Source organism: Ursus maritimus, unplaced genomic scaffold (assembly GCF_017311325.1).
Source record: "Ursus maritimus isolate PB19 unplaced genomic scaffold, ASM1731132v1 scaffold_2, whole genome shotgun sequence".
NCBI classification, from domain to species: Eukaryota; Metazoa; Chordata; class Mammalia; order Carnivora; family Ursidae; genus Ursus; species Ursus maritimus.
In genome coordinates this window covers 89,355,504-89,379,540 of record NW_024424452.1, presented here as the reverse complement: position 1 = coordinate 89,379,540, position 24,037 = coordinate 89,355,504, and the positions used below count along the sequence as shown (strand labels likewise).

The window sequence follows — 24,037 nt, the reverse complement described above, 5'->3', positions numbered from 1 at the left end:
AAAAAAAAAAAAAAAGACCTGGTTTTTTGTTTTTATTAATTTTGATATGACTGGCGTTGAATCTGTAGATCAGTTTGGGGGGAGAATTTACATCTTAACAATATGGCATTTTCAATTTGTGAGCATGATACCTTTTTCTATTAAGGTTTTAAAAATATTTCTCTCTGCAATGTAATTTTCAGTGTAGAGATCTTACACATTTTTAAATTTATTCCTAAATATTTTATGTCTCATGATGCTGTTGTAAATAATTTTTTCTCAATTTTGTTTTGCATTTGTTCTTCCCAGAATACCTTAAGATCATTCTTTGTGTGGAACTATCCCATACTTTGCAAGGAGTTGAGCATTCCTGCACCTCTCCCAATAATTAACAGTACTGCTGTCCAGTCATTATGACATCAAAAACTTCCCAGACATTTCTAAGTCTCCCTGATGGAGACTGGGGAGGGACTTATAACAATTTGGTTAAAAATCACTGGATTGGAGAAATGGTCCCATTGCAGTGGCCATTGCCTTGAAATTCAAAATAGCACTGAGATTTTCTACCATTTTAGGGATACATTATAATTCTGGGCTTCCAGATTTTTACGGGGCATTATATAACTTTATATACAGCCTTTCTACCTTAGAAAACCTGTATTTACCACTATTCCAAAGAAGTGAAAAAATATAAATTGACTGATAGCATTGTATGAAATAGTGGAAAGAAAGGGTCCTAGTGAGAAGGAGATCTTTTCTGGGGCAATATTTTCTTTCTTTTTTTTTTTTTAATTTTATTTTAATGATTTTTTATTATATTATGTTAGTCACCATACAGTACATCCCCGGTTTCCGATGTAAGGCTCGATGATTCATTAGTTGTGTATAACACCCAGTGCACCATGCAATACGTGCCCTCCTTACTACCCATCACCAGCCTATCCCATTCCCCCACCCCCCTCCCCTCTGAAGTCCTCAGTTTGTTTCTCATAGTCCATAGTCTCTCATGTTTCATTCCCCCTTCTGATTACCCCCCCTTTCTTTATCCCTTTCTTCCCCTACCGATCATCCTAGTTCTTATGTTCCATAGATGAGAGAAATCATATGATAGTTGTCTTTCTCTGCTTGACTTATTTCACTTAGCATTATCTCCTCCAGTGCCGTCCATGTTGTAGCAAATGTTGAGAACTCGTTCTTTCTGATAGCTGAGTAATATTCCATTGTATATATGGACCACAACTTCTTAATCCAGTCATCTGTTGAAGGGCATCTCGGCTCCTTCCACGATTTAGCTATTGTCTGGGGCAATATTTTCATGAAACTACTTTTGTAAAGCCAAAATAAAGGATTCCTAAAATTTTGAGTTGCGAAGTGTTCTCTTTATTTTTACATGTAGGACATCTTAATCTCTTTTAAAGAATTAGGTACTGTAGCTTTTGCTTTAAAACTAGTTTTTTTTTTTAAATATTTTATTTATTTGACAGAGAGAGAGACAGCCAGCGAGAGAGGGAACACAAGTAGGGGGAGTGGGACAGGAAGAAGCAGGCTCATAGCGGAAGAGCCTGATGTGGGGCTCGATCCCATAACGCCAGGATCACGCCCTGAGCCGAAGGCAGATGCTTAACCGCTGTGCCACCCAGGCGCCCCATAAAACTAGCTTTTTGTTATGAGTTCTTAGTCCTGTATGCCTTGGAAATTTTTTATGTTACTACATTATTTGACACATAGTAGGTGGTCATTAAATATTTTGATAAACAATTTAGGACTATCCTATTTGCTGTCTTTCCTTTAAGTTTTAACTGGTTGCTTCAAAAAAAAAAATAACGTTAGGAAAATAGTGTTATGGGTAATATCGTCACTGTGTTAAAATGGTTTAGTATCTTAGAATTCATAGTTAATGATTTTTTTTTTATTTTTGAAGGCACAGCAGCAACGCCATGAAAGAGACCTGGCCCTTTTGAAATTGAAGGCTGAACAAGAGGCTTTGGAGTGTCAGAGACAATTAGAAGAAACCCGAAACAAAGCAGCTCAGGTACTTATGTTTGCAGCAGGCACTGGTTCTTTAAATCTAAATTTGTATCTTTGAAATCACTTTAGTATTCTTTTAATTATATAGGAGTAAAAAAGATATAATAATGCTTTAGTACATTATGCCATGTGCGTTAATTTCATGTCATTTGACTCTTGTAGCCATCCTGTGAGTTAAGTTAGTCAAGATTTATCCCCAATTAGAGAAGTGGAAGCTGAGGTACATAGTAGTTACTTGTCTAAAGAAACATCAACTTGTGAATGGTGGAGTTAAAAATTAAACTCCTGCAGGAATTTTAAGACTCTAAACTCTAGATTTTAAGACATGAAATCTAGGTAATAGTCAAGTGTGTTGTTTTACAAGGCATTTGAACCATGACACAATTTTAAAATTAAAGCTAATTTGGGGTGGGGAGAGACTGAGACATAACAGAAGTTCTCTTTTTACTCCCTTTTATTTTCAGGTCCATGCAGAATCCTTACAGCAGGTGGTCAAATCACAAAGGGAAGCAAATGAGGTCCTGCAGGAAGCAACTTGTAAAATAGCCACTCACCAAGCAGACACTGCTCGCCTCACCACAGATGCAGCTCGCCAAATCTGTGAAGTAAGGCCATTGAAAAACCCTTTTCTTTTTAGTCAGTCTGAGTAGATTTGGTCTTAGCAGTTTCTAATATCTAGTAAATACGTACTTTTGATTAGTGACTCTCAGTGGGAGCCATACGCTATTGAATTAAGAGGCACCGTTTATTACAGGATGTTGTAAATCTGAGTGATACAGAGGCGGAAAAAAAGATGGAGAAGAGCTCTAAATGTCCGCCCTTTTAAAAGATATATTGATTTTATTGATGTATAATTTACAAACAATAAAATATATCCATTTTAAGTATATTGTTTGATAAGTTTTGACAAATATATAGATACAGGTATCTAATCAGAGATAGTTATCCATATCTACATATTTCTGTGTCTTTTCTTATCTGTCTGTCCATCCTTACAAATACCACCATAGTTGAGAAATAGAATACAATTGACTCTTGAACAACATGGGCTTGAACTGTGAGGGTCTGCTTATATGCAGATTTTTTTGACAAATACAGTATAGTACTGTAAATGTAATTTTTCTTCCTTAGGATTTTCTTCTTTTTTTTTTTTTTTTTTTTTAAGATTTTATTTATTTATGTGACAGAGAGACAGCCAGCGAGAGAGGGAACACAAGCAGGGGGAGTGGGAGAGGAAGAAGCAGGCTCACAGCGGAGGAGCCCGATGTGGGGCTCGATCCCATAATGCCGGGATCACGCCCTGAGCCGAAGGCAGACGCTTAACCGCTGTGCCACCCAGGCGCCCCACCTTAGGATTTTCTTAATAACATTTTCTTTTCTCTAGCCTACTTTATTATAATAATACAGTATAAAATACATATAATGTAGAAGATAAGTGTTAATCAACTGTTTATGTTTTGGGTAAGGCTTCCAGTGAACAGTAGGCTATTTAGTAGTTCAGTTTTGGGGGAATTGGAAGTTATCCACGGATTTCGACTGCTTGTGGATTGGCACCCCTAACCTCCATGTTGTTCAGAGGTCAACTGTATTTCCAACACTAAAAAGTTTCTTCATGCCCCTATCCAGTCCATCTTCGGTCCCAGGAAGCCACTGATCTGCTTTGTGTGAAGATGGTTCCTTTTCACCTACAGTGACGTTAGTGTCTTGTCTTCTGTACCAAGGATAAAGCCAGAGATAGTTTTACTGTTGTCTAAATATGGGATATCATAATCTGTAGATATAGTTTCAGTTTCTTTTAGCAGGTACAATTTAGGATTGTTTATGAAATGATTTTGTTATTGATATTAAGAAGCCAGGAACCTACTGGGTTGGGTACTGTGGGATTGTGCCAATAAGCATAGATTCTTTTAAGAAAATTTCAGACAACATTAACAAAGATTTCAAAAACACTTCAAGTCATCAAGGCAGTGATTGAATGATAATGCAGCAATTGCGGTAGTGGCTAAGAGTAGGGAAAATACCTCACATTGTAGGTCAGAAAACAGATATAGGAAGTAGTAAGGAGTTGATTCTTAAAGAAGATTTATTTTTGGTTTATTATATGACTTGAAGATTTTGCTTTAATTCATAGGTTGCTATAGCTAGATGAAACCTTAGAAATCATATGGTCCATCCAACTCTTTATTTTTATAAGGAAGCTTTTGAGACTTAAAGAATCTAAATGCCTTACCCACAGTGTTTTACCTATTATGTCAGAATTTACTTGCTCTTAATACAGTGATCTTTCGAAGACACTGTGCTACTTCTCAGTTTTCTTTGATTTTTTTTTTTCACATCTACTTTTGCCTTGTGTGTGTTCTTATTTAGATGGCAGAATTGACTCGAGCTCATATCTCAGATGCCATCACTGCTTCAGGAGCTCCCCTGGCAACGCTATATGACCACCAACGACAGCATGCTCCAGACTTTGTGAAACAGCTGAGGACCAGAGCTGAAATGGATAGGTTAATATTCAGTCATTCAGCAAATATGCAATGAGTATCTACTATATCCCAGGCACCGTTGTGGGTACTGGGAATATAGTTATGGGCATACAGTGTAGTGGGAAAGATCGATATTGTAATCAAATATTCACTTAAGTGAATGAACACTTACAAACTGAGACAAGTGTTATGAAAGAGCATATATCACTGAGATATATAACAAAGGAATTTGGATAGCCTGGGAGTACAGCACCATCAGAGAAGATTTTCCCAAGGAAGGAAAGTTTATGGGGAGACCTAGTGGGTGAAAAGGAGTCTGTGATGTAAAGCAGATAAAGAATAGGCAGGTCAGTACATACAAAGGTGGGAAGACAAAATGAGGGAAGAATGTGACTGGATGCAGACAACAAAGGGAAGAATGGTAGGAGATGATGCAGGGATCAGATTATGGTAGGACATTGCAGACCTTGAGGATTTTGGAGTTTGTTCTAGGAACAATGAAAAGTCATTAATTTTTTAGGCAGCCTGGGTGATATGATCATGTTTGTGTGTATTTTTTTACGTCACATTTTGGCTGTCCAATTCATAGATTTTAAGTCCTTATTCACATTTACTGATACTTGGGGTGATTTGTGTTTATTTCTCATAAAGCAAAAGATATTCTTTTCTATGAATGAATGCCTTTCTTAAATACTTTATCATAGCGATTTCATAACTTCTATTTATTCGAGATTTTATCTCATATTAATGTTAAATGGCATTTAAAATCCTTCTGTTATGAGAGACTTTAAATGTTTAATCAATTTTTATTCTCTTTGTAGGAAAAGTCAATCTGTGTCACTCTCTCAGAGTAAAGAAGGGACCCTTGAATCAAAGCATCAGAAGTATTCCCCTTCATACGATAGTTATTCTGAGTCTTCAAGATACAAGAATCGTGATCGAAGGTGAGAAAACACTTTGATTTAGTAAAGTGTGATAAATGGCTTAAACATTGCTTTTTTTTTTTAACTTCTTAATCTCATTTCTTTAAATGAAATAGTGTCTTCCCTTCAAAGTTCTGACTTCCCGTATTTGATTAGCTGATTTATAAAATAGTTGTTGCGTAGTAATGTAACTACCATTTGTTGAGAGCCTGCCTGGTACAAGCACCGTGTCAGTTTCTTTTTCCTGCATTTAATCTTCACAACAATCTTCCAAGACAGATACTGTCCTCATTTTATAGTAGGGAACAGAGGCTTGTGGAGTTGCTAAGAAACTCAGCCACGGTCACATAGATAGTAGCACACCAAGGAATTGAACTTTGGTTTATTTGGCTCCAAGGCCTATGTTTATTGTGCATTGCTCTGTAGCATCCATATTTCTTATTACTGTATGTACTAATTTTTATAACTATAAAAGAAGATTGAATTCTTTGTCATTAACATGACATTGAATGCTTGGTATTAACATCTGTAGTTTTCAATTATGGTTCTGTCCGTGGATTAGAAGATTTTCGAAGCTCCTTTTCCAGCATTCTTAGACGTAGGATACCTACATTGTCAAAGTAAAACCTCATTTAAAAAATTAAATCATGAGACTAGGATACCTACATTGTCAAAGTAAAACCTCATTTAAAAAATTAAATCATGAGACTAAAAAACATTACTATGTACTGTATGGTGACTAACATAATATAATAAAAAATCATTATAAAAAAAAAAAACATTACTATGGGGTATTAAGTACCTACTTTATCTCTGGAATTATGTGACTTTCATTTAACCTGTACTGACACTTAGTTCATTGAGGCCGTCAGCTGGGTCACTACAGGGGATTCCTCATAGTTTTCCCAACTCTTCCCAAACCATTCCCCAATCTGTTCACTGACCACATGGTAACTAGAATGATTTTTCTAAAATTTCCAGCCAATTTGTTATTCACCTGTTTGAAACCTTCAGTATTCCTTTAGAGCCACTCAGAGCATGAAAGTTCCTTTATTATTGAGGCTTTGGTCCATCTCCAGCCCTGTCTCTTGGCATTTCCCTTCTTATATTCCACTAATTATAACTGCTCCAATGTAATTCTCTAATAAAAGAGCCATGCTCTCTCTTTTGTGCCATTACATATGATATACCTTCTATTTTTTCAATTTAAATTCAATTAATTAACATATAATGTACTATTTCAGATTTAGAGTTCAGTGATTCATCACTCATTAATACCCAGTGCTCATTACGTCATGTGCCCTCCTTAATGTGCATCACCCACTTATCCCATTCCCCCACCTACCTCCCCTCTAACAACCCTCAGTTTGTTTTCTGTGATTAAGAGTCTCTTATGGTTTGTCTCCCTCTCTGATTTCATCTTGTTTATTTTTCCCTCTCTTCCCCTATGATCCTCTGTTTTGTTTCTTAAATTCCACATATGAGTGAGATCGTATGATAATTGTCTTTCTCTGATTGACTTATTTTGCTTAGCTAATACCCTCTAGTTCCATGCACTTCACTGCGAATGGCAAGATTTCATTTTTTGATGGCTGAGTAGTGTTCCATTGTATGTATATACCATATCTTCTTTATCCATTCATCCATCAGTGGACATCTGGGCTCTTTCCATAGGTTTGGCTGTTGCTATAAACATTGGGGTGCAGGTGCCCCTTCAGATCATTTGTGTCTTTTTGGTAAAATACCTAATAGTGCAATTGCTGGGTCGAAGGGTAGCTCGATTTTCAACTTTTTGAGGAACCTCCATACTGTTTTCCAGAGTGGCTCTACCAGCTTGCATTCCCACCAACAGTGTAAGAGGGTTCCCCTTTCACCAGATCCTCACCAATATTTCTCGTTTCCTGACTTGTTAGTTTTAGCCATTCTGACTGGTGTGAGGTGGTATCTCATTGTGCTTTTGATTTGTATTTCCCTGATGCTGAGTGATGTTGAGCATTTTTTCATGTGTTTCTGGGCCATTTGTATATCTTCTTGGGAGAAATGCCTGTTCATATCTACTGCCAGTTTCTTGACTGGATTATTTGTTCTTTGGGGGTTGAGTTTGATAAGTTCTTTATAGATTTTGGATACTAGCCCTTTATCTGATAAGACACTTACAAATATCTTCTCCTATTCTGTTGGTTGTCTTTTGGTTTTGTTGACTGTTTCCTTTGCTGTGCAGAAGCTTTTTATCTTGATGAAGTCCCAATAGTTCATTTTTGTTTTTGTTTCCCTTGCCTTTGGAGATGTGTCTAGCAAGAAGTTGCTTTGGCCGAGGTCAAAGAGGTTGCTGCCTGTGTTCTTCTCTAAGATTTTGATGGATTCCTATCTCACTTCTGGGTCTTTCATCCATTTTGAGTCTATTTTTGTGTATGCTGTAAGTAAATGATCACTTTTATTCTTCTGCATGTGGCTGTTCAATTTTCCCAACACCATTTGTTGAAGAGACTGTCCTTTATCCATCCAGGATATTCTTTCCTGCTTTGTTGAAGATTAGTTGACCATAGAGTTGAGGGTCCATTTCTGGGTTCTCTGTTCTGTTCCATTGATCTGTGTGTCTGTTTTTATGCCAGTCCCGTACTGTCTTGATGATTACAGCTTTGTAATATAGCTTGGAGTCTGGAATTTTGATGCCATCAGCTTTGACTTTCCTTTTCAACATTCCTTTGGCTATTCAGGGTCTTTTCTGGTTCCACACAAATTGTAGGATTATTTATTCCAGCTCTATGATAAAAGTTGATGGTATTTTGATAGGGATTGCATTGAATATATAGATTGCTCTAGGTAGCATAGACATTTTAAGAATATTTATTCTTCCAGTCCATGAGCATGGAAGGTTTTTCCATTTCTTTATGTCTTTCTCGATTTCTTTCATGACTATTCTATAGTTTTCTGAGTACAGATCCTTTCCCTCTTTGGTTAGGTTTATTGCTAGGTATCTTACAGCTTTTGGTGCAATTTTAAATGAGATTAGTTCTTTAATCTCTCTTTCTTCTGTCTCATTGTTGGTGTATAGAAATTCAACTGATTTCTGTGCATTGATTTTATATCCTGCCACTTTGCTGAATTCCTGTGTGAATTTTAGCAATTTTGGGGTGGAGTCTTTTGGGTTTTCCACATAGAGTGTCATGTCATCTGTGAAGAATGAGAGTTTGACTTCTTTGCCAATTCGGGTGCCTTTTATTTCTCTTTGTCGTCTGATTGCTGAGGCTAGCTTCTAGTACTATGTTGAACAACAGTGGTGTAGTGGACATCCCTGCTGTGTTCCTCACCTTAGGGGAAAAGCTCTCAGTTTTTCACCACTGAGAATGATATTCACTGTGGGCTTTTCATAGAAGGCTTTTATGATATTGAGGTATGTTCCCTCTATCCCTATGTTGTGAAGAGTTTTAATCAAGAAAAGATGCTGTACTTTGTCAGATGCTTTTTCTACATCTATTGAGAGGATCATATGGTTCTTGTTCTTTCTTTTATTAATGTAGTGCATCACATTGATTTGCGGATGTTGAACCACCTCTGCAGCCCAGGAATAAATCACACTTGTTGTGGTGAATAATCCTTTTAATGTACTGTTGGATCCTATTGGCTAGTATCTTGATGAGAATTTTGGCATCCATGTTCATCAGGGATATTGGTCTGTAATTTTCCTTTTTTGGTGGGGTCTTTGATTTTGGGATCAAGGTAATGCTGGCCTCATAGAAAGAGTTTGGAAGTTTTCCTTCCATTTCTATTTTTTGAAACAGCTTTAGAAGAATAGGTATTAATTCTTCTTTAAATGTTTGGTAGAATTCCCCTGGGAAGCCCCTGGGCCCTGGACTTTTGTTTGTTGGGAGATTTTTGATTATTGCTTCAATTTCCTTGCTGATTATGGGTCTATTCAGGTTTTTTTCTTTCTTCCCATTTCATTTCTGGTAGTTTATACGTCTCTAGGAATGCATCCATTTCTTCCAAATTGCCTAATTTGTTGGCGTATAATTGCTCATAATAGGTTCTTATATCTTAATTGTTCTTAATTATTTGTATTTCTTTAGTGTTAGTTGTGATCTCTCCTCTTTCATTCATGATTTTATTTATTTGAGTCCTTTCTCTTTTCTTTTTGATAAGTCTGGCCAGGGGGTTTTCAATTTTATTAATTCTTTCAAAGAACCAGCTCCTACTTTTGTTGATCTGTTCTGTTTTTTTTTTTTTTTTTTTTTTTGGTTTCTAATTCATTGATTTCTGCTCTGATCTTTATTAATTCTCTTCTGCTGGATTTAGGCTTTATTTGCTGTTCTTTCTCTAGCTTCTTAAGGTGTAAGGTTAGGTTGTATATTTGAGAATTTTCTTGATTCTTGAGAAAGGCTTGTATTGCTGTCTTTTATTACAGTCTTTGGTTTAAAATCTAATTTAATTTGTCTGATATAAGGATTGCTACCCTAGCTTTCTTTTGATGTCCATTAGCGTGATAAATGGTTTCTACCCCCTCACTTTCATTCTGAAGGTGTCTTTGGGTCTAAAATGAGTCTCTTGCAGACAGCATATTGATGGGTCTTGCTTTTTTTTCCAGTCTGATACCCTGTGTCTTTTGATTGTGCATTTAGCCCATTTACATTCAGAGTAACTATTGAAAGATATGAATTTAGTGCCATTTTCTTACCTGTAAAATCACTGTTTCTGTATATTATCTCTGTTCCTTTCCGGTTATGTTACTTTTGCGCTCTCTCTTCACTTAAAGGATCCCAGGTTTAATGATCACAAATTCTTTTAGTTTATGTTTGTCCTGGAAGCTTTTTATCTCTCCTTCTATTTTGAATGACAGTCTTGCTGGATAAAGAATTCTTGGCTACATATTTTTCTCATTTAGCACCCTGAATATATCATGCCAGTCCTTTCTGGCCTGCTAGGTCTCTGTGGTTAGGTCTGCTGCCAGTCTAATGTTTCTACCTTTGTAGGTAATGGACCTCTTGTTCTAAGCTGCTTTCAGGATTTTCTCTTTGTTTCTGAGATTTGCAAGTTTCACTATTATATGTCAAGGTGTCGACCTATCTTTATTGATTTTGTGGGGGGTTCTCTGTGCCTCCTGGACTTGAATGACTGTTTCCTTACCCAGATTAGGGAGGTTCTCTGCTATAATTTGCTCCAATATACCTTCCGCCCCCTCTCTCTCTTTCCTCTTCTTCTGGGATCCCAATTATTCTAAAATTGTTTCATTATATGGTATCACTTATCTCTCAAATTCTCCCCCATGTGATCTAGTAGTTGTTTCTCTCTCTTTTTTCATCTTCTTTATTCTCCATCATTTTTTCTTCTGTATCACTAATTCCCCTCTTCTGCCTAATTTATCCTAGCAGTTAGAGCCTATATTTTTTATTGCATCTCATTAATGTTTTTTTTTATTTCAACTTGACTAGATTTTATTCTTTTATTTCTCCAGATAGGGATTCTCTAGTGTTTCCTGTGCTCTTCTCAAGCCCAGCTAGTATCTTTATAATCGTTATTCTGAACTCCAGTTCCAACATCTTATTTATGTCCATACTGATTAGGTCCCTGCAGTCAGTACTGCCTCTTGTTCTCTTCTTTGAGGTGAATTTTTCCATCTTGTCATTTTTTCAGAAAGTGGTTGCTTTTCTATTTGTGGAGTTGTAGCTATTTTTTTTTGATCTCTGGTTGAGTTCACAGGTGTTCAGAATGATATGCTAGCTATCCAGCTGAATTCCTGGGACCAGACAAAACTAAGGTCTCCTACTCCTCTGCCATCTTGGACTCCTCCAAGATATACCTTCTTCCTAGACCTTCCCCCATCTGTTTCATTTAGTTTATTTTACTCCCCTCCAAGAGTCAGTGTTATCCCTAGTCTGCTTAAGGTATCCCTTCTGTGCTGTCCCACAGCACTCCATATATAACTGTTAGAGACTTTACCACCTCCTATCTCCTCTTCCTTTACTTGTCAGTTATAGACTACATTAGAAATTCTTTGGGGGTCTTCATTTTCATTACCCCAAAAAAGAAGGCCTGTACCCATTAGCAGTCATTTCTTATGCCCTCTCTCCTCTAGCTTCTGGGAACCACTAATCTACTTTGTATATCTGTTCTCTGTGGTTTTGTCTGTTTTGGACACTTCATATAAATGGCATCATACAATGTGTGGTCCTTTGTGACTGGTTCTTTGACTTAACATAATGTTTTTAAGGTTCATCTATCACACGTTATTCTTTTATATGGCCAAAGAATATTCTTTTGCATGGTAATCCCACATTTTATTTACCATCAGTTGATGGACATGGGATTGCTTCTACTTTTTGACTATTGTGAATAGTGCTACTATGTACATTTATGTACAAGTTTTTGTGTGGACTTAGGTTTTCATTTCTTTTGGGTATATACTTAGAAGAGGGATTATTTGGTCATATAACAACTCTTTAATGTTTTGGAAAATTGCCAGACTTTTCCAAAACAGCTGCTCCACTTCACATTCCCACTAAAAATATAAATTTTTTTTACATCCTCACCAACATTTGTTATTATCTCTCTTTTCTGTTATAGCCATCCTAGTGAGGGCCATGCTATACTGCTATCCCCAGAACTTAGCAAAATACCTGGCACACAGTAGTCAGTCTACTACATGTTTACTGAGTGAATGATTGGCACATAACTGCTAAGTGGAATATTTGAGATTAATCTCATATCCTTCAGACTCCAAAGCGCTTGCTGTCTCCTGCATTATATCTTTTACTTATAGCTATATTATATGGTTTGCACTTTCCAAAACATTTATTAAACCAGACAAATAATTGCATAATATTCTGATAAATACTATTATAGAAACATAACAAAAAAACAGTATAAACACAGATAGAGAAGTGACCAAACCTTCCTTGGGAGTGGGAGAAGGTATCCACAAGCACTTTGCAGAAATGATACTTGAACTGAGTCTTAAATTAGGGAGGCAGAACAGTCTTAAATAGGCAGGCAGGGAAGGAAGGGCATTTCAAAAAGGAGATAGCTTATGGAGAGGATCTCAAAACATGGCTTGTGATTGGCTCTCTCTATGTATATTTAAATGAATGAAAAAACTAAGGAAAGCAAAGGGGGAGGAAGGAAAACACTGATCTTATGCATAACTAATGAATCACTGAGCACTATTGATATACTATATGTTGGCTAACTGAACATAATAAAAAAATAAATAAAATTTTAAAAAAGAGAAAAAAAGGAAAACAAGTCCACTAAACATTTGGAAATTTTTAAGGCTTAAAGTCAGGGGAGGGGCAGAAGTAGTTGATATAGATTTAAGGTTCCATCTAAATGATAAGTAGTTTAAATTACAGAGATGCATAAGATTGCCAAGGGACAGTATGTAGCATAAAAGAGAAAGGGACCAAAAACAAAACACTGGGAATCACCATCATTCTAAGGAAAGCCAGGAAAAGTCAAAGAATAGGAAAGAAACAGAAAAACTGGTTCGGGAGATAGAAAAGCAGGTGAAAGTAGAAACAGGGAGTATAAGAAAGGAAAGTCTTTTACTTAACATGTAATTTTGATATAATTTCAAAATTATCTATCATATAATATGATATATAATATTTCAAAATCATATATCAACATAATTTCAAAATTATATCAACATTTCTTACAGAAATGTTGTAAGAATAATACAGAGTTCCTAAATATTTTTTATCCACATTATACTAGCTAAAGCACATGGAGCTTTTAAAGGAGATATATATAATATATATAACCATATAATGTTGCAGAAAAATTATCCATTGGATTTGGGAATTCAAGTTTAGGTAGAGGTTGAAAGAACAATTCCAGTAGTGTAGTTGGGATTGAAGCAGATTGTGATAAATTGTGATGTTGATGAAAAGTAAGGAAGTTGAAACAGCCAAATAGAAGCCCCTTTTCCTAGTAGATTGATTTTAAAATGAAAGAAAAAAGGGGAGTGATAGCCTGAGAATAGTGCTTGCTTACTATGACTATTTAAGAGTGAAACCTTCCTCTTTTCTACAACAGTTTCTTCTCAGATTTCTGTCTACTTAGCATTTTATGTTTTATGTTACTTGTTTCATCTTTCATATCTTGATTGTGAGGCACATTCCCCTCGCCAAATAAATTTACTTTGAATTTATGAACCTTATTTTATCACCTTTTTTTTTTTTTTTTTGGTTTGTTTCCATAATATCTATAAACAGAAGTAGTAGTGGTAGCAGCCGTCAAGAAAGCCCTTCAGTTCCATCTTCTAAGGAAAATGAGAGGAAACTTCATGGTGAAAAGATGGAGAGTTCTATTGATGAACAGGTTCAGACTGCTGTAGATGATTCTCTACGAAGTGACAGTGTACCATCTCTTCCTGATGAGAAAGGTAATGTTCCTTGCATGTGTATGTATAGTTATTTTGTCTAGGGAGGCTTCCAGAACCCTTTGAGATATTTGTGACTGAGGTACTTAATATAATTAGAACATGGTAGTGTGTGTGTGTGTGTGTGTGTGTGTGTGTGTGTGTGTTTGAATCTGATATTAAGTATATCCAGGTGAAACTATTTCAAAGCTATACAGTATCCCAATAACTCTTGCCAATATTTTAAACATTGTGTGTCAAGATCCTAAGGGGAGGAAAAACTAAACCTAGGAGAGCATGCATGTGAATGGAAAATAGATATTTTAAAAAATTATTTTTATATTCTATCATTGATATATAACATAATCATAAAAAAGAATACATTAGAACTTTAAATTTTAAACAATATAAGGATACAATTTCTTATAAATAATGATAACGTTCGATACAGTAACTAAATTAAAACTCATTAGTTACCTCTTCTCAGATCATAAACAAAAGGTGTTTCCCTATCAGATCATGAGTAGTAGATAATATAATGAAGAAAACAGAATTTGGGAGCAAATGACACCTTTAAGAATTTTTTTTAAATGACTAGCTCTTAAGCAGTGTATCTGATTGGTGGCCTATAACTACAGTCTTCAGAGCAGGGTGGGCAAGACAGTCTTTAGAGTGCAAGAAGACGTTTAAATAATGATTTTTCTTATCCTTTAAATTTTTTTGGTAAATTTTATAATGAATGTAATTTATGGGTATGGCAGTCTATAGTTAATTAACAATTAACAATTAATACAGATCTTGTTACCCAGAAATAATTAATTAATACAATCTAGCTAATGAATATAGATCTTGTTATGCAGAAGTGGAATGTTGCTATAACAAATACCAAATATGTGGAAGTGGCTTTGGAAATTGAAGGAATTGTTAAACAAAAGGAACCAGAACTTGAAGATTTGGAAAATTCTCAGGCTCTCCCTGTTGTGAAAAATGAAAAAGCATGTTCTGGACAGCACACCAAGGATGTGACTGGACAATCACTCCATAGAAAGGTTATCCAAGTTTGGATGAAAGAACACAGAGATGGGATGAAATACAGGAAGGCTTTCAGACTTCTGGGATTCCACCAGATGAGACGGTAGAGCTAGGCTGTGAACTCATGCCTTATCCTTCAAAAAAAGGGAAGAATGACCCTGAGGGTGATTCAGAGATCAGCAGGGCAGCCACTACCACCACAGGCCCAGGCATACAGACCCAGATGGCAAGGCTGTCCCCTCATTGATTTTAGAACATGGGGCCACCTCCTTGTTTTCAGTTGTCCAGGTTGCCCTCGCTCATGGCCTCCGGAGCAAAGCACTGCCAGTGGCTGAGAGGCTGCTGCTGCCATACAGGGCTGATAAGCAAGGCCACCCCAGTGGGCCTGAGCGCAGAGCATCCTGCCAAAGAGCATCCATCAGCATTCAGAGCTAATGGAATTTGCCCTGCCAGGTCTTGGACTAGCTTGAGACCCATCACCCCTTCTTTCTGATGTCTGTCTTTTGGAATGCGATTGCCTATTTTATGCCTGTCCCACCATTGTATTTTGGAAGCACGTATCTGGTCTTGTTTCACAGGTTTGCAACTAAAAAGGAATTTCGCCTCAGGATGAATCACACCTTGAGTCTCACTGATACCTGATTTAGATGATATTTAGATGAGACTTTAGACTTCTAGTTGGTGCTGGAATGGATTAAGACTTTTGGGACTCTTAGGATGAGGTGAATGTATTTTGTGGACAAGAAGGAATTAATTTTGGGGAACGAGAGGGTGGAATGTTATGGATTGATTTGTATACCCTCAAAATTCATACAGTGAAGTTCTAACTTCCAGTGTGACTGTATTTGGAGATATGGCCTTTAAGGAGGTAACTAAGGTTAAATGAGGTCAGAAGGGTGAGCCTCTAATACCTAGGACCTGTGTCCTTGTATGAAGAGGAAAAGACCCCAGCAGTGCACATGCACAGAGAAAAGGTCTGGTGAGGACACAGAACGCACCAGCCTACAAGCCAAGGAGAGCAGTCTCACCAGAAACCAACCCTTGAGCACCTTGTGAGTGAGCACCTTGATCTTGGATTCAACCCTCCAGAACTATGAGGAAATAAATTTCTGTTAAGTCAGCAGCTTGTGGTGTTCTATTATGGTAGCCCAAGCAGACTAATACAGTGGTATTAAATATCAAGAGGCATGCTCATATTGTTATACTGATCGATGTATGTTTTTCACTATGTTTTCAAAAATGTTATGGATTGCTGGATTAAAAACTAACAAAATTCACATTCTAGGATCAGACTTCATAATGACAACTTCCACATAATGAGAGAAATAAAGGATATAGGGAAACAATAAAGAAATGATCTGTTAATTTTCTCCTACAGGATAAATTTAATCCCTGAAAAATTTTATAATAATAATACTGCTTGTAGTTAAAGCAATGAAGATAAATTTATTTTTGAAAGTGTTCTTGAGTCTCAGAAGGAGTAGATAGTAACCATCCATGACTTGTTTAATGTTGTTTTCAAGTGTTTGCCATGATGCCTGGCTCCAATAACTGCAAATTTATCATTGTCAAGTGACTAATCTGAAATGTCACAAACCATGACTTTCTGAGATACTTTTTTTTTTTTTTTTAAAGATTTTATTTATTTATGTGACAGAGAGACAGCCAGCGAGAGAGGGAACACAGCAGGGGGAGTGGGAGAGGAAGAAGCAGGCTCATAGCGGAAGAGCCTGATGTGGGACTCGATCCCGGATCGCCAGGATCACGCCCTGAGCCGAAGGCAGACGCTTTAACGACTGCGCTACCCAGGCGCCCCGACTTTCTGAGATACTTAACTTCTTTAAACAATATAAAATTAAGTTATTTGGACTTCTACTTTTGGCCACAATATAGGAACAGGACCAGATTTACCCTCCCTCCTAAAACAAATATCAGACAAAATATATGAAATAACTATTTTTAAGACATTGAACATCAGGCAGTGAAGGCTGTTGATTCATAAGAGATGAAAAGCAGATGAGGTGAGCACTGTGACTGCTCCTGCTTACTGCCCGAAGGGAGTCTCCAGACACGTGGCATGGAGCCCAGCGGTCTTCCCGAGTGGAAGAAGTGGAGTTAGGAGTCTGGAAAGACTAAGGCAACTAAAATTCACAGGACGACTAAGATCCAAAGAAACTACACCATTTTAAAAACCTGTATGTAGAAGAAAAGAGAAAATCCAGGTCGCTTTTTGTTTAGCGGTGACTTCTTAGATATAGCACCAGAAGTACAATCTATGAAAGAAAAAATTGATGTTATGCTTTATTAAAATTAAAAAACTGCTCTGTGAAAAACACTTTTAAGAGAATTGAAAAGAGAAGCCACAGATTGTTAGAAAATTTGGAAATCACATATTGGATAAAGGACTTACATACGGAATTATATAAAGGACTCTTAAGACTCAACAACAAGAAAATCAACAACCCTATTAAAAAATGTGCATAAGAGCTGAACAGACACTTCATTGAAGAAACCATACAAATGGCAAGTAGACTTAGGAAGGGTGTTCAATATCACGTGTTGTTAGGGAAATGAAAATTAAAATCACAAGGAGATACTACAACATGCCTGTTAGAATGGCTGAAATCCAAAAAGCCGACAACAAAGTGGTGGCGGCAAGGATGCAAAGCAGCAGGAACTTGAATTCATTGCTGATGAGAATGCAAAATGGCAGCTACTTTCTTCATTTTCACAGTATCTTACAATGATGCAGCAATCACATGCCTAGGCAAATGAATTGAAAACTTAGGTCCTCACAAAAGCCTATACATTAATGTTCATAGCACCATTTTTCATAATTGCTAACAACTGGAAGCCACCAAATGTCTTATGAAGAGAATGGATAAGCAAACTGGTAAATCTGTACAGTGGAATACTGTTCAGCGGTTAAAAGGATGATTCATGCAACATAATGGATGAATTTTAAGTGAATTTTACTAATAACCAGTGCCTATAATTGTGGTTTCTAAATATTCTCCAATGAAAGAAATTAGAGCTCTCTGGAGAAATGACTGATTCTAGGACTGGGCAGGGGGAATACAAAATGAACCTGGATCATCTTGCAGTACTAGAAAGTAAGGCTGTCTAAATAAAAGGATCAGAGGTGAGGCGTGCATGTCAAAGGCACACAAGAACCAACCTAAAAGAGCCCTTGTGTTTTAAATTACCATGGTATTAATGAGTTCTAAAAAATTTTTGATTTGCATTTCTTTCTGATAATGTTAAACTTTTTTTTTTTTTACTTTATTTTGGCCATTTATGTTTTCTTTGTGAAGCATTTGATCATGACTGTTTCTGATTTTTCTATAGGATTATTAGTAATTTTCTACTAATTGGTTTGTAAGAGCTCTTTATATACAAAGTACATTACACTTTTACCATATTTCTTGTACTAGTATTTTTAGATAGTTCAGTGAATTTTTATATTCCATGCCTATTAATTATTAGTGATCAGTTCTATGAATTTATGTTAGGTTGTCCTGTAAAGAGGCAGCAAGGGCTACTAATTGAATACTTACTGAAAACTGTTCTAATGATAAAATCTACTTGTTCCAAATTCTTTTAGATTCCACTTCTATTGCAACAGAATATTCCCTGAAATTTGATGAATCTATGACAGAAGATGAAATAGAAGAAAAATCATTTCGATCTTTACTACCTTCTGAGAGTCATCGCAGATTTAACATGGAAAAGAAGAGAGGCCATCACGATGACTCTGATGATGAAACCTCTCCAGAAAAGACGACACTGTCTTCTGCCAAGGTGTGCTTCAGTTTAGCTGTGGAGATTCCTTCGTAAATAGTTGTGGATGTGTTCTCTCAAAGATGTTACCACACGTTTTCTACTCGAACTCAGGTGTCATCTACCAGAATGATTTTCCTAAGATAGCAATTTTATATTATATTTTTGCTATAGAATCTGGCTTCATTTTCCTTACAAAGTAGAACACAGACTTACTCCTTGGAGTAATTCAGAAGGCCTTTGAGGATTGGAGCCAGTGTTAATGTCTCTAGTGTTTCATTTGTTTCACTCTTATAACACTTTATTCCATTGTAAAAGTTTATAGCATCTTGCTAAATTGTTAGCCTTTTGGACAACAGGAACAATTCTTACCGAGCTTTATACCCCTGGGACAGTACCTGGCTTATGTAGTTGTTTGTTCAAATTTCATTGGATGAGTAAATTAGCTGATGAATGTTACTCCCTCTCATGTGCCTTTTCTAAAGAGTGTTCTCTGACATGGTCAGCAGCCTTTTTATATACATAGCTTATTTTTGTAAGTGCATGCCTCTCTTAACAAAATGTTACTTGAGTTCCAAAGCCTTAGATAATGATGAACTTGAAATAAAATCTCCACTTTAGGAGCTGAGCATGCCATTCTCAGGAGGACAAGATAGTTTTTCTAAATTTACTATGGAGATGGTTCGACAGTATATGAAAGAAGAGGAAATGAGGGCGGCTCACCAGTCTTCACTCTTGCGTCTCCGTGAGAAGGCCTTGAAGGAGAAAACTAAGGCTGAATTAGCCTGGCTAGAGCATCAAAAAAAGTAAGTTTTTTCAGTGAACATAGTTTTGGCTTTCCAGTTTCTTCTTTTATTGAAAGGAAATGCTTTGTCTTTAAAGATGTTTTTGTTTCCTCATTTAATTTGATTTGACCAACCCAGTTTCTCAGCCTGGAAATATGGCAGTCGTCTTTGAATCCTGTTGCTGTCAAGACCTCCTACTTATAACATTTTCTTTGCATTTCTCTTTTATCACCTAACTGACTCTCATATTGTTATTTAATACTTAATTCCTTTACTGTGTTGTAAATTTCTCAAAGCAATTTTATCTTTATTCCTTTACTGTGTTGTAAATTTCTCAAAGCAATTTTATCTTTAAAGGACACAGTCTAGGGTTTGCATATATTGTATGTGCAATAAAATATTTGGTGGGGTAGGCTTTGCTGCATGTTTCCACGTTTGAAAATGTTAAATTGTTTTAGAGACTTTTTAGTGGTTGAGAATTCTTGACATTATAATAGAAATTTAATCTACTCTTTATCTCAATGTGAAATATTTGCAGACATCTACGAGACAAAGGAGAAGATGATAAAATGCCCCCACTTCGGAAGAAACAACGTGGTTTGCTTTTAAGATTGCAGCAAGAGAAGGTATGTTAGAAAAAAACACTCTTTAAGAGAATTTCTCCTAAGGCAAGTTAGACAGTGGAATGTATTATTTTGCCTGATCTCTCTTTCTTTTTTTGTGTTTTCACCTTAAATGAGATTTAGTTGGTATTTATCACTGTCTTTGGCTATTCTGTTATAATTACAGAAATTGCTTGGTAGTCTGCTATATTTCTAATTTTATGTCACTGCCAACTTAGTACAATATAGAGTCAAACCTGCCTTTCTTTGTTAATAAATAAAATAGTATTTAAAATGCATATTTAAAAAATTAAGGTATTTGTAAAAGAGTCTATTTGGATTAATTTTTTAGTCACCATTTTCCTGAATAGACTTTCAGGGCATAGTTGTTATAAATCAACTAATATTTTGGCTTATGAACTCAGAAATGCCTTGAATTGGAATCCTAGAGAGGTAACATGGTATAGTGGTTATGAATTCAAGCTCCAGAGTCAAACTGCCTGGGTTAAAATTCCAGATCTACCTATTATTAGTTTCATAACCTGGGACATATTACCTGACTTCTCTGTGCCTCAGTTTCCTTATCTCTAAACCTAGCATAATAATGATAACATACTTTGTAGGGTTGTTGGGAGGAATAAATGAGTTGATACATATAATAAATTTACAGTAGATCTTGGCACGGTGGTAAATGCTCAATGAATGTTAGCTGTTATCTGAATTCCAGCTTTGTCACTTGCAGCTGTGTAATAACGGTCACGTTTAAGTAACTCTCTGAGACTTAGTTTCCTCATCTGTAGGAGTAAGATATTACTTCATATGGTGGTTGTGAGGATTAAAATGAGGTAACGTGTGTAAAATGTGTTTCACAGTGCCTGGTAAGTATTCAGTGAATTCCAGTTTTCTTTTCCTTTATTGACCTGTTGCAAGGTACCGGCTCCTGTGTTGGATGATCCATGTGAACATAATCATTTAAGTTATAGATTCGATTATTGCTCAACTAGTTTTTGGGTTTTTTTGTTTGTTTGTTTTAAGTTCACCCCAAGGAAACATCACTGATTGTATGAACTTTAAAAAATTTTGGAATTTTGGAGGCACCTGGGTGGCTTAGTTGGTTAAACATCTTACTCTTGATTTCGGATCAGGTCATGATCTCAGGGATGTGAGATCAAGCCCCGCGTTGGGCTTCATGCACAGTGAGGAATCTGCTTGCGATTCTCTCCCTCGCCCTCTGCCCCTCCACCTCCTCTGTCACTCTCTCAAATAAATAAATCTTTAAAAAAATAAATAAAATAAAAATTTGTAATTTTTTAAACACGTTACATCTTTTTAATTCAGAAAAATTGGTTTCAAAATAACTTAAAATGTTCTGTTAAAATAAGTAAATAACTTTCTACACTACAATAGCTTTCTGTTTATAAACTAGAATAAAAGCTAGATTTACCAATATTTTCTCTAATTCTGTGTGATTGTGTTTTCATTTATTTATTTATTTATTTAAAGAGAGAGCGAGCAGAGGGGCCAGTGGGGGGGGGGGGGATACAGAATCTTAAACAGGCTCCACACCCATCATAGAGCCCTAATATGGGGCTTGATCTCATGACCCTGATATCATGACCTGAGCCAAAATCAAGAGTCCCATGCTTAACCAACTGAGCCACCCAGGTGCCCCATGTTTTCACTTTCTTAATAGTGTGCTTTGAAGCACAAACCTTTGGATTTTGATGAATCTAATATTTTACTGCATGACTGCTGATAGCACATTCAGTTTTTGTTATTTTGAAAATTTATTTGTTTCACCTTCATTTTTGAAAGATATTTTTACTAGGCATAGAATTATTTTTCTTTCAGCATTTTTAAAAATACTTTCCATTGTGTACTAGTTTCTGTTGTTTTTATGGAGAGGTCAGTTGTCTTCATGTTTTTTTGAAGGGTGCTTTTAAGATTTTTAAAAATTTGTCTTAGATTTTTTTCAGATGTGCTTAGGTGTGATTTCTCTTCATACTGCTAAGATTTGCTGAGCTTCTTGAATTTGTTGTTTGTTGTATTTCAGTTTTTGAAAATTATCTCTTCATATGTTCCTTCTACCCCACTGTCTCTCTGCTTTTCTTCAGAGACTCCAAGTAGAAATATGTTAGACCCTCTGACCATTTACCACATCTCTCTTCTGCTCTGTTTTGGTTTTATATCACTCTTTTAGAAACAGTAACAAAAAAACCCCACTATGCTTCAATTTGGAAAATTTCTATTGATCTGTCTTCAAATTCATTAGTTGTATGTTCTGCGCTGTCATGTGTCTTGTTAGTCATCCAATGAGTTCTTAATGTAATTTTTTTGTTCTATAATATCTATTTTCTTCTTTTTTACAGATTTTTTTTAAAGTTTTTAATTTTTAGAGAGTGAGGGGAAGGGCAGAAGGAGAGGGAGAGGGAGAGAATCTCAAGCAGGCTGCACTGAGCATGGAGCCCAACACGGAGCTCAGTCTTAGGACCTGAGATCATGACCTGAGCTGAAACCAAGAGTCAGACAGTTAACTGACTGAGCCACCTAGGCACTCCATCTTTTTTATAGATTTTAATTCTTTGTTTACCTTTTCATCAATTTTTCCCGTATTTTTTTAACACATTTTTCATAGTCATTTTAGCTTTCTTGTCTGCTAACTAGATATTTGGATATCTGTATGTCTGCTACTATTCTCTCTTTGTATTTTCTATTATCAAATGATTCTTTTTCTTTGCATGTCTTGTTTTTTTCTTCATTTTTTTACATTTAAATTCTAATTAGTAACATACAGTACAATATTGGTTTCAGGAGTACAGTAATTCAGCACTTACATATAACACCCAGTGCTCGACACAAGTGCCCTCCTTCATACCTGTCACCCATCTAGCCCACCCCCACCCACCTCCCTCTATCAGCCCTCAGTTTGCCCTCTATTATTAAGAATCTCTTAGAGTAATTTTTTATTAGATGCTGAATACTGTATAAATAACTGCAAAGGCTCCAGATGATGTTATCCCCCCCCAGAGAGACTTATTTTTTCCTCTGCTGTGCTCAGCAGAGCTCAGCAATTCACTTAAATCCATTCAGGGACTAAGCTGGGTTAGTGTTGGGTTGCAGAGTCGGTAGGCCTCAGTCTGCTTCTGCGTTGCATTGACCCTAGGTTGTAACCTTCCGGGGATTTCAGTTGAAAGCCAGGTAAACCAGCACAAAAGATTGTGGGGATTTCTACTTTGCTGCTGAGAGGTTTCTGGTATGTAGCTCCTTAGCCTTCTGTCTGTGCTGCTTAAGAATAGGCAAATGGTTTGAGGGGGTGACTGAGTTGGAAGCCTCTTAAGTCTCCAGTTTTATCACCTGAGGTCTGTGTACCTGTGGAAATGGTGACTGATGTAACCACTTTGGAGCACTTTGACTATATCTGGTTATATTGACAGCACATAGAATCTGTGACTCAGTTCTGTGTCTTCGTATACATAATGGAGAAGTTTTCACACATGTACAGGGGAAATGGAAACAGCTTAATTCTGTCATTAAGAGAATAGATGAAGCAAAGCATATTCCTCCAAGAAAGTACAGTATTGCAGGAAATGAATGCATTACATATCAGCACTCTTCAATAGAGATTTCTGAAATTATTATTAACGTTTTATATTTGTGCTGTCCAATATAGTAGCTACTAGTCGCGTATAGTTTTTAATATTTAAAATATGGCTAGTGCAACTGAGAAACTGAAATTTTAACTTTATTTACTTTTAATTTAAATAACTACATGGAGCTGTGGCTACCATATTGAATAGTTACAGCAGTAGCTCTTTACCAAAAATCATAATGCTGGTTTTTGTAGAAAAGCAAGATGCAAAAGTACAGTATGATACCATTCTTGTAAGTTTTTTAAAGATTTATTTCTTTAGAGTGAGAGAGGAAGAGAGAACATGTGAATGGGGGGGTGAAGAAAGAGAGAGAGAATCCTCAAGGAGACTCCCTGCTGGGCAGAGTCTGATGTGGGGCTCTATCCCAGGACCCTGAGATCATGACCTGAGCCAAAATCAAGAGTTGGCCGTCCAACCGA

At 36.4% G+C, this 24,037-nt stretch overlaps 1 protein-coding gene across 1 annotated transcript in view; it reads left to right on the top strand.

Annotated features, from left to right (window-relative positions):
- The window catches only part of CEP350 (centrosomal protein 350), a 150,859-nt gene that overhangs the window by 68,609 nt on the left and 58,213 nt on the right, over nt 1-24,037 (top strand). Inside the window, exons 18-25 of the mRNA XM_040636325.1 lie at nt 1,901-2,011; nt 2,472-2,612; nt 4,375-4,511; nt 5,312-5,434; nt 13,624-13,793; nt 18,406-18,602; nt 19,203-19,387; nt 19,905-19,992. Coding sequence (XP_040492259.1) covers nt 1,901-2,011; nt 2,472-2,612; nt 4,375-4,511; nt 5,312-5,434; nt 13,624-13,793; nt 18,406-18,602; nt 19,203-19,387; nt 19,905-19,992 — 1,152 coding nt within the window. The remainder of the gene's footprint in view (nt 1-1,900; nt 2,012-2,471; nt 2,613-4,374; nt 4,512-5,311; nt 5,435-13,623; nt 13,794-18,405; nt 18,603-19,202; nt 19,388-19,904; nt 19,993-24,037) is intronic.